The following is an 11,817-nucleotide window of genomic DNA, read 5'->3' on the forward strand; positions in this document are numbered from 1 at the left end:
AGGGGGGTGGGGGGGCAGGGGATACACAGAACCGCTCAATTTGCTGTGAACCAAAAACTGCTCTAAAAAAGTCTTTCTTAAAAAAAAAAGGAATTATGAGCCTTAAAAAACATAATGAGTCTACCTGTATCTGTGACGTCTCCACCTGAGTCTAGAGAACGTGGCCACCACCAGTCTCAGTGCCTGCAACATACTTGTACACCCCCAACCGTGCAGCCTTCGCTCCAAAGCACCCGCCGGGTTGGGAGGCAGGAGAAAGTGAGGCTGCCGTGGGTCACACAGTCCTGGTGCTCACAGTCCTGGAGCCACATGGCGATGGGCCACAGTCAGGCCTGGCCAGCAGGGAGGTCACTGGCCAAGGTCAGCATAGCAGATTCTCTCTCACATGTCAGGCTGACAATGCACGCTTTCCCTTCTCCTGGGAAAGAACACCCGTGCAAACCCGAGGGAGGTGCTAGGTGAGAAACCCAGACAACGTGGAGACTCCTACTGGTGAAAACTGACCTCTGCAAACATGCCACTCCAGCTCCCACTTCAGCATCGGCACACCAAGACAGGCTGCTGCGTGGAGGCTGTCCTCCAATCATGCTGTGCACCTGTGCCACTACACGTGCAGCCTCTGGCTCTGGCCTGCCCTTCCCAGTGAAGCGGACACTCCTCCAGGCCCGCTATGAAAAGAGGCTGCACGCAGAAAAGGCAGAGACTGGCTTGATGCACAGCTCCACTGCCCGTGCCTTCATGTGGAATATACTATAAAGCAAATGTACCTCACAGGGCCTGGTTTTCCAAAGTCTTGCAGTTTCACATATTGACCTTGCGGAGGACTGGAAATTTTCCTCAGGCTATAAAGTCTCTGGTGTAAGATAAAGATTTGTGGCACAGCAAGGCTGCTGGCTCAAGGGCAGACAAGTTACTGACTGTTATGTAATGATATTGAGAAATTGCTGTAAGATCACTTAATTGCCTTACTGGAATGTCATCTGACTTGTTTCACTGAAAGTTACCAGCCTATATTGTTAAACTATAATCCCACCTTTGTCTCTTCCTGTAACTTCCTGGTCTGGAAAATAAGTGCAGGAAGAAGCCCAATTCGGGGTTAATTTTGCAAGGAAGGGTTGCCTCTTGCTTGAGTGTTCCCAAGGGAAGTTAACCACTGTGGGGTCTCTCATTGCTCAGAAGAGATGGGCTTTGTGTAATCCTTTGCATCTCCGTCACCCACGGGAAGTAGGGTGACAAATCCGTGGGGGGCAGAGCGACAAAAGCAACACATTCACAAGGAGGGTCTGTTCATGCACCTACGAGAAAGCAACCAGGCCACGTCCCTTGGGGGCTTGTGATGAAGAGCAAACGTGGCTTAGTTCGTGAAAGGACTCAACTCCTGAGCATCAGTTTCCTTCAGAACCTCCCGCTGCTCCAGCTTACACTGACCTCCCCTGTGAAGTTCCTGCTTCTCCTAACTGTGCCTGGTTTTTCAGAGAAGGGCTTCCTTTAGTCCTAGCTCTGTCACTACACTCTTCCCATTGAATCAGGGACTGGCAAACGTTTTCTGTAAAGTGACAGACAGTAAATACTTTAGACTTTGTGGGCTGTGGGTCTTTGTAATGACAGCTCAGCTCTGCCACAGGTAATGGGAAAGCAGCTACAGAAGATAAGTAAATCAATGAGCGTGGCGGTGTTCCAACAAAACTTCATTTATGGACACAACTTTAGATACTCTTCATGTGTCATGAAATATTCTTTTTATTTATCTTTATGTTAAACTTCTGAACATAAAAGCTATTTTTAGCTTACTGTCTGCACAGAAGCTGGAGGCAGGCAGGACTGGGCCTGCGGCAAGGTGTGCTGACCTGCTAAGAATGCACGCACCTCTGAGAAAGGCTGTAGCCGACTCGCAGTCAGCACCGTGACAGATCATCTGTTTAGCTGCTCTCCCCCAACAGTCACTCTGAGCCTCAAACAAGACTGCTGGGGAATACTGCAAAGGAAAGGCCTCCTACGGCGGCTCTAAAGATCAGAGAAGGCTGTGCATTCTTCACGTACGGGGTAAGCCCACTCTAAGGCACATCACATACCCCACCCTCTGGCAAAAAGACAATGAACTGTGACCTGACTGGTAGGATTTGTGGAAATAATTTTCTTAATAGTAAAATGATTTAACATGTATTTGCTCCTCGCTCTGTGCCAGACACCGATATAAGCGCTTGGAATAAATTTCCTTTTTAATCCTAACAACCTTCTGAGACAGGTCATTACTCTTATTTTACAAGCATGGAAAAATGAAAGGTTCTCGAGATCATGGGGCTGGGAGGTGGCATGGACCCTGCCTGTCTGACCCATGCACCCACCAGTTGGGTTAGTAGGTGTGTCGTTGGGGGTACAAATGAGTCGGAAAGGCACTGCTGGTCCTTCTGCACCTGTCCTTGGGCCTGCCTAGGTGGGGCTGAGATAAGACGAGCTATCTGTGTAACACTGATTGGCTTGAACTGAAAGAGATCCAAGACCCTGATCCCATTAGCTCTGTCACAAGGGACAACACAGAGGTCTCAACTACTTTACTTTTCTGCCTTTTAAAAAACAAATTAAAATCATATATACACAGGTACTTCAAAAGGTTTGTGGTAAAATGGAATTAAAAGATAATATGAATCTTTCCGTGAACTTTTTGAAGACTACCTCTTATTTACCATGGACATGTTGTTTTAAAATGTGTGTACATTGTGGAATGGCTAAATTGAGCTAATTAACATATGCATCACCACACACACTTAGTTTTTGTGGTGAGAACACTTAAAAGCTACTCTCTTAGCAATATTCAAGAACACAACACACCGTTAGTAGCTGCAGTCACCATGTACAACAGCTTCTCTAAAACTTATTCTTCTTAACTAAACTTTGTATCCTATCACCAACACCCACCAGCCCCTGGTGGCCACCATTCTACTCTCTGCCTCTATGAGTTCAACTCTAGAGTCTACATGTGAGTGAGACCATGTGGTATCTCTTTCTGTTTCTGGCTCATGTCACTTTATCCTTCTACCCTTTTTAAATCAAGATGTGTTCACCCTCATCTACAGAGTCACCTTCTCTAGAGAGATAAAAGGTCGACGGGCAGTTCTGCAAAGCCGTGTCTCTAGCCATGTGAACACTCTCTCCATGCACTGTGCCAGCACCGTGACCTGAGAAATGAGGTCATCTGTGGGTACTGCCGTCCAACAGTCAGCACCAGAGAGTCCGGTGTCGGTGTCTTACCTCCCTTGCTGAAGCTGTTGTTTGAAAGGTATGCCTGGATGGTGGCATCGCGGAGCGTGACAGTTACGTTGTTCCTATGGACCTGGGTGCCGCTAACACACCTGTATTTTTTATCTATGTCTGCCTTGATGTCAGTTATGAATTCCACAGTCTTGATTCCTAGATTAAAAAACAAACACACGCACAATTTTGAATTACTTGCAGCACTTAGTTAAAAGTAATTTTAGACAACTTTCTAAACCAATTTCCTCTAACTTCGTAATTGCTTGATTTTGGTCCTTACCCGTGGAGCTCGCATTGTGGAAAATGTGTGTGTCTGACAAGTTGTAAACAAAACTCATGAGCTGGACTCTGTAACGTGTCACATTTCTTGTAAAATTGAGAGTCAGTGTATGTCCTCCTTCAAAAGCAATCATGAGAATGGGGTCGGAAGGATTCTCTTTACCACAAGAGCTGCTATTCAGGACCTCTGCATTTGGCGGCAGGTCAAAGGTCGCATTCTGGAACAAGCACAACAGCAGCAGAACCCAATTAGAATGTAGCTTATTAAAGGGATTCAGAAATACAAAAGAGTCTTCTGTAAGTCTGATATAAACTTATACTTCAGTTCCATCTCAGATATCACTGTTAAGGTGTTCGTTTTTAACAAAAAAATTAAAAGGGGTCAGTATTACAAGTTAGTAATAGACTGAAAAGTAATTCAAGTGTAAAGAAAAGGTGACAATCATATAAGTAAAAATTCTCCTTCTTATTAACATAATTTTAATTTATAACAAATTAAAACTAAAGTTACCTTGAAACTAAAGTCCCGTGAAGCCCTGCATGCCTCCTACCAGGCTTCATCCTTTACATTTTTAAAAAGCTCTCACTACTTTTTGGCTATAGAAATGTGTTTAAAGAATGTCTCTGTAGGCTGGCTGGTTAGCTCAGTTGGCTAGAGCCAGTGTTATAACACCAAGGTCAAAGGTTCGGATGCCCCTACAGGCCAGCCAGGCACCAATTAAAAAAAAAAAAAAGATAAAAGAATGTCCCTTTAAACAAAGAAAGTGTTTATTGCAGAATTATTTGAATTTATTACAAGCATAATAAGCAACTGAAAAACCACCTAACGTCTATCAGAATGAACTGGACTGATAAAATGATCTATGATGGTGTATAATAACATGGTCCTAAAAAAATGATACGGAACTCCATGAGATGACCAAAGACATGTTTTACAAAACAATAAAGCACATAACAGCCTATGGGTGATCCCATTAGTGTAACATAATTCATATATTACAAGGTAATGTTTTTAAAAACCCAACCATCAAAACCAAACATAACAAAAATAAAGCAGAGATTAAATAAAAAGTGCTTGCTATTTACAAGTACTTATAATTTGAAACATTTCTTTTTTCTTTCTTTTATTTTTTTTTTTTAAAGATGACCAGTAAGGGGATCTTAACCCTTGACTTGGTGTTGTCAGCACCACACTCAGCCAGTGAGCGAACCGGCCATCCCTATATGGGATCCGAACCCGTGGCCTTGGTGTTATCAGCACCGCACTCTCCCGAGTGAGCCACAGGCCGGCCCTAATTTGAAACATTTCTATGAAACAAAACCTTTCCAGTTTTCTTCTATTTTGACAAAGAACACATTTATATAGAGACTAGTACTAATAAACTAGTAAGAGTCAGCACCACGCCCACCCAGTGAGCAACCGGCCATCCCTATATGGGATCCGAACCCGTGGCCTTGGTGTTATCAGCACCGCACTCTCCCGAGTGAGCCACAGGCCGGCCCTAATTTGAAACATTTCTATGAAACAAAACCTTTCCAGTTTTCTTCTATTTTGACAAAGAACACATTTATATAGAGACTAGTACTAATAAACTAGTAAGAGCCAAGCAACAGGCACAAAGTCCAGAGTGCGCTCAGGAACCTCAGATCTTCCCGGCAATCCTGGCTGGGCCTCATCACTGCCCTTTGTGTGGTAGCAAAGGTTAGTGCTGTGGACATGGAGATGCATAAGGAAAATTGGCAGGCTCAACAAAAAACTGAAAATAAAATTATGTTCAGGGATTATATTCAAAAGAGTAAATATTAAATAAAAAGAGTACGTGAAACATCCATTAACAGGTTATTAACAAAGAGAGAAGTACAACGAATACACAGCCCTTATTTGTCAGCAATCTAGGAAACCTTACTCACGCTCTAGAAACACAAAGTTTTTCTGGCAAAACTACTAAGGAGCATTTTAATCAAACCAGTACAGTGCTTACAGCAATGCACGTCAGACAGCTGTTTACATACATTTCTTAGAGTATAATATTTCATCTAAAGTAAGTTCAACAGATCAAACAAGTTATATTCACAGGGCTGTTCGCTGGGCATGAAAAAGAATATAAGAAAACAAACCAACTATCAATAGGGGAGTGACTTAACAATTATGGTTGATTCGCATAATAAAATACTACATTGTGATTATAAAAGCATGAAGAAAACTGGAAAAATACTAATGACAAAACGGTGAAGAACAGAACACAAAATGGTTCATCATGACTGCAGATACAGTTCATATAGCAGCATAAGTTATTGATGATCCTAAAAGATGTACCCATGAAAAGAACGTTAAGGTAGGATCATTTTTCAAAGATCTATTTGAAACTTTACAATAATCTTCACAAGCACAGACAAGCGAAGCATGAAGTGCCCCGGCACTCCCTACCTGAGAGCCGTTCTTGGTGTCATAGTTCATCAAGAAGGTAGCTGAGAAGTTGGCCATGATACACGCTGTCCCATTGCCGTCCTTCACCACAAACACTGCCGATGCGCCATGCACGAGGCCTGGAAAACAGGATAATCAAAAACCTTTCTGAAAATGTAACTGGGTATGTCTGTAGCAGTAATGGGTTTGATCAGCAGATTCCACCATGCTCCTTCAACCACTAAAGAACTAGACACGTGTGTGACACACGCTGGTTCACCCTGGTGCTCTGAGCTCCTGGATAACTATCATGACAGTTACCTCTAAACCTCTCACATCAGTCTGCCAACCTGCTCTGTAACTATTCGGTGCTTTATTTCAGAATTTATGAGGAAGCTGCACGTCAGTTTCTGGGTCAGCCCTACGCACATGTGCTCTGTGTTCCTCAGAAGATCTCTCTGTAAGTAGTGCTGGGACCTTGAAGGAAAAACTCAGTCTCAACATCCAGCTTTTGTGGAAATCCACGGAGAGTGAGGAGTTTCTTTCACTGTAGTCCTAAACTGCTATTTAGTGTTTGATCGGTTTTTACTTCTCACGAACCGGTGGTGAGAAGCCACAGACTCAAAAATATGAGCTCTTTGCCCATTTCAGAAAGGTACTCAAAGCACAGAGATTCAGTCTGACTTGGACTTGCTGTGTGACCACAGCACATCACTCGACCAGGTTAGACAGGGCTGCCACATCCGGAAGTAAAGGGACAGAAGGAAGCTCTGTAGGTCTCTCCAGCTGACAGTGGTCACTGCTAAGAATCTCCTCTTGTCTTCTTCATATCCCACTTCCCATCAAGATGTTCAGCAGCAAATGTGATCTGATCGCTATGGCAGGGAAGTTACTAATTTTACATATCACACATTTTATTACCTAGATCTTTTACAGACTGGCAAAAATAGGTGGTTTCGCTAGCTCAAAAGCCAAACATCTACCAGCCACCACTTTGTACTGAACCGTCCAAAAATGATGTGCCATCACTTGTCTCTGCTGCTACAAGCTTGAGCACACCCTTCCAATGACATTTACACACCGAGTCTGATCTATCATTCTAAGTGTGCACTCCCTTCCAATGACTCTGACATGTTTGGGGTCTGATCTATCACTTTAACTCTTTATGCCCTTCCAATGACATTTACACACCGAGTCTGATCTATCATTCTAAGTGTGTACTCCCTTCCAATGACTCTGACATGTTTGGGGTCTGATCTATCACTTTAACTCTTTACACCCTTCCAATGACATTTACACACCGAGTCTGATCTATCATTCTAAGTGTGCACTCCCTTCCAATGACACTGACATGTTTGGGGTCTGATCTATCACTTTAACTCTTTATGCCCTTCCAATGACATTTACACACACATAGCCTCATCTATCACTCAAAGTACGCACACCACTTGTGTTCTAATCTATCACTTTAAGTGTAAACATGACTCAAGCACACTTTGAAGGCAGTATGCTCAAAGCAAGGACACACAACTTTTCATTTTAGAATCCTATTCCCTGGGAAAGTAAATGGGCTCCATTGAATTCAATTTATTTTACTCTCAAAACTTTCACAAAATAAAATCTTCAGAGCTACTACTATTCAAGCCTGAAACAAAAAGTATAACCAGAAATCCCACATATCTTCCTTTAAGCTTCCTCTGGCAAAGGAAATACCAAAATCTACCTTCATAAAAGGTGCTACGTGAGAACGTAGCAAACTATGGCACACAGGACCTGTACAATCTATTATCTGTTTTGCTTTGCTTTTTAACCCACACTCGACAACACTTGGGCAATATTACACTAAAAGCATTTCCAGTGAATGAATATTCCATTTTAAACACCCAGAGAAGATTCCATAACTTGTTTTCGACACAGTAAACGTTTTTACAATTTTACAGACAAAACATTTTCACTCCATCAGTGAGGTATGGAATGAGTGCACTGCAGCTGAGATGTCGGCAAGGCAGAAGAGGCGGGGCAGGCAGAAGCAGCAAACCCTGAAGCCAGAGAACGCACCTACAGACAAAACATTTTCACTCCATCAGTGAGGTATGGAATGAGTGCACTGCAGCTGAGATGCCGGCAAGGCAGAAGAGGCGGGGCAGGCAGAAGCAGCAAACCCTGAAGCCAGAGAACGCACTAGAATGCTGACTTGACTCACCGTGCACGTGGGTTGCTGCCTGCCCCACCCAGATTCCTCAACCTAAGACAATTTTAGCTGAAGTATCACACAGATCAGGCACGCCACAGACACCGCAAGGGAGCACACATGGGCTGGCTTTTACTAAGCTGCCCTGCTATAAGCAGTTTCCCAAATCATTAAAAAAAATTTTACCAACCCAAAACACGTCATCAGAAAAATTTCACATTATGTAACTTTTCAATCATACTTTTTTCATTTAGTAAATATGCTGAGGATCTGAACTTTCGAAGGAAAACTAACAAGTATTACTGAAACATTTGAAATAAGCGTTAGCAGCATTAGATACCCATATTTATCCTGGAGAAGCTAAGAAATTTTGAATTATTAAAAGCAGCAGCTTACCCCCCCACGCACAGAAGCCAACTTTAGTCAAGAGAAAAATGCCTACGATGGCATTAGAACATAGAATTGTAAAAGAAATGTCAGAAATTTTTAAAAATTTCCATAAATGTGGCAATTGGTTTGGGAAAAAAAAAATAACCTCGAGTCAGCTAAAACGTCTGCAGCGATTTGACAGGTGTCACAGCCCAAAAGCAGCAGCTGCCAGTGGCGCCACTGAGCCTCAGCTCTCGGCCTGCTGACAACCGCTGGTGCACATGTGATCATTTCTCCAGGGGTCACATTAAGGAATAACCGTAGCTTGTTCCTTCAAAATACTCCCACTTGCAGAAATTCCACTTTCTGAAACAAGTGCTGCTGTGGGAAACACACATGCTTCTGAGTCAGAGACTACGGCTCTTTGGGCTGCTCCACTACCTCCTAGCTGTGCAGCCCTGGGCCAGCAGCAACTGCCCAACCCTCAGTTTACGCACCACGAACAGAAAGTAAGAGTGCTGACACCTCAGGGGCTGTTCCAGGATCAGATGAGGCAACGCCAGCCGAGCCTCTGTTGCAGAACATTAACGCTAGTTTTCATTTTAGCTGTTATTAAACATTCAGCTCTGTACACATACATGGTACCTATCAAGTTCATCATTTAACCCTCAGGACTTGACACAAAGTATCAAAAAAGTATTTAACCAGCACTTGAAATGTGCTTACCTTAAGCTAGGCACTGCTCTAAGCCCTTTGCAATTAATTACCATGTCCACCCTAATAGGTAGCCACAGTTACGATTCTCTTTTGCAAGGTGGAGACTAAGGCACAGAGACGTTAACTAACTTATTCCAAGTCACCCAGGGCCAGCTGTGCTGCACTTGCCTTGTCTGAACCACACCACCTTCCCAGCACCTGGTGAGTGAGGGAACATGCTTCAAACTGAAACACTTGCTTCTGAGAGACTGCCATCTGAACAAGTCAACAAATTTCTTTTAAAAAGTAAATTTTCACAAGAAATCACATCCTAGTTTGTCTTGGGCTTGATTCTTTTAAATCCAGTATTTTTCTTCTTCCTAACCAGTGATGCACAATTATTTATGCAGATTCAAAGAAAAAAAAAGAAAAAAAAAAAAAAGACCAAGGTTCCATCTCAGACACTGAACCACAACCTCTTGAGGCAGGGCACAAGTCCGTATCCTTCTAAAAAGTTGACTTGTGCATATGTTTGGATAAGGACCACTGCTTTAAAAGGGACATTTCTTCATATACGTACTGAGCACTTAGTATGTGTCAGGAATGGGCTGGGCCATAAGTTGAGGAAGGCAGCTGAACTGACGCTGTGGTGCACAAGCACGTGCAATAAAAGTCCTGGAGATGCACAGAGAAAGGAAGCCTAACATGGTCAGGGATGGGTCTAGCTTAACACAAATTCAAACCATAAGACCACAAAACATTTTGACCTCAAATCTAGTGAAGAATTCAGTCTTCCATCTGAATAACTGACAAACTCCCACAATCAAGGGTAACAATTAGTCTAATACTTTCTGGACTTCCTCTTTTTTTTTGGTCCTTTTTGAGACCGGCCGCACCGCGCTCAGCCAGTGAGCGCTGCAAGCGCACCGGTCATCCCCACATAGGATCCGAACCCGCGGCGGGAGCGCTACCGCACCCCCAGTGCCGCACCCTCCCGAGTACGCCACGGGCTCGGCCCCATACTTTCTGGACTTCCACAGTGACAGTTCTTCATTTGGAAAGGGGAAGGAGGTCATTCAGTTGACACTGATGGTTTAAAGAGTCACATTATGCAATTACAGTTAATACTATGTATCAAAAACTAAGGTTTCAGTCCATGCTTGTCTGTACTTTCTAACAAATATTAAGACACAATGCCACTTTAAGCAATTCCTTATTATTAATGTAGCAGAAATTAGTAACTTAAAAGTCAGAATTTTTAAAGAAAGGATGCTTTTTGGTGAGGTTATGCATTAAAATAAGCATTTTAAATAAACCTAAATTCAAGTTGTTAAAAAACCTCATTTAAAAGATATAACAAAGCAGACATTAAAAAACTAATTACATGCACAACAATCGTAACCATCCCACCATCAAGGAGTTATAGATTTTTTTCTCTTCATATTTCAAGTGGGTTTTAAAGTTCTAAGGTTCGTGAGCTTTTCTGCTAAAGAACAACGCAGTCATTCTGACATGATAAAACTTGTTTTGCAACTCCTCGCAGGACTAATTGCACCTGCTGGCAAAGAAGGATCCCAGGTCCTGAACGAGACTGGGTTTACTACTCCAGTAAGTTCATCTCTTGTGGCCAGTCGCGCAGTTCAAAGAATTCATTTTACACAAATAAAACAAAAAAGTGAACCCCAAATCCATCCGATTCACGGTAACAGAATTTTAGAGATGACCAGAACTCCAGAGACATCTAAAGACTCTATGGCAGGTACGTACACGAGTGCATGTCTACAACTATTTAAGTCACAGGAACGCCCACCAGCTTTTTTCTGTGTCATCTTTTTGATGGCAGCACTTAGGACCAATCTTCCCACGTTATTTGGGGGTCGGGTTGGGGGGGCAGTGAGAAAGAGGTTCACCGAAGGTCTCCTAACAGAGTAAGTCGTGGAGAGGGTATTCGTTTAAGAGACAGCATACGAGGGTACTCCAGAAAGTTTGTAGAAAGAGAATGAGGCGGTAACAGGGACCTTTCTGTGAACTTCTAAAGCGCCCCGTGTGTCCCTTTCCCAGACAGCAGGCGTGAGATCCCACTGAGCACCTGCCGCTCTGAGTCCCACCGACTGACGGGACTCGGGTGCCTCCCAGCGGGCCCGGGGTCTCTTCTTTCGGCTTACTGGACAGCACCCTTTAAAGGTGTCACTAAAAGGGAACGTCGCCACCCTGAGTCTGAAGCCCGAGACCTCGTGCAGTCGCCAGGGTCCCTTCCCCTCGCTCTGCTCTAACGCGCCCTCCGCGGGCCCAGGGCACAGGCCGGGCTCCCCGCTGTCCCCTAGTAAACCCAGCTGCGAGCTCGCTTCGGGTCACCGCCCGCGGACTAGGGACACCTAAGTCCCTGCGGTCCTCGGGGGACGGCCCCGTGGAGACCTGCCAGCCACGGAGGGCCGGACCACGAGCCGCCCCTGCGAGTCCCCTCCTCACTCAACGTCCCAGAAAACACTCACTTGAGACCCCCGGGCCCCTGCCAACGGCGCGGGCGACGACCCGAAGGCCTCGGCCCTCAGTCCCCGGTTCCCGTCCCGCAGCCCCCAGGGCTCCGGCCACCCCAGCCGCCGGCCCGCAGCCCCTCGCCCTC

General features: G+C 44.3%; 1 protein-coding gene across 1 annotated transcript in view; it reads right to left on the reverse strand.

The window, feature by feature from the left end:
- LAMP1 (lysosomal-associated membrane protein 1) overlaps positions 1 to 10,971 on the reverse strand; it is a 22,967-nt gene extending 11,996 nt beyond the window's left edge. The window contains exons 1-4 of the mRNA XM_008572929.1: positions 10,962 to 10,971; positions 5,960 to 6,078; positions 3,533 to 3,749; positions 3,250 to 3,408 (exon numbers count right to left, since the gene is read on the reverse strand). Coding sequence (XP_008571151.1) covers positions 3,250 to 3,408; positions 3,533 to 3,749; positions 5,960 to 6,078; positions 10,962 to 10,971 — 505 coding nt within the window. The remainder of the gene's footprint in view (positions 1 to 3,249; positions 3,409 to 3,532; positions 3,750 to 5,959; positions 6,079 to 10,961) is intronic.
- Between the last annotated feature and the right edge of the window lie 846 nt (positions 10,972 to 11,817).

The sequence above is a fragment of the Galeopterus variegatus genome, unplaced genomic scaffold (genome assembly GCF_000696425.1).
Source record: "Galeopterus variegatus unplaced genomic scaffold, G_variegatus-3.0.2 Scaffold848, whole genome shotgun sequence".
Classification (NCBI taxonomy): domain Eukaryota; kingdom Metazoa; phylum Chordata; class Mammalia; order Dermoptera; family Cynocephalidae; genus Galeopterus; species Galeopterus variegatus.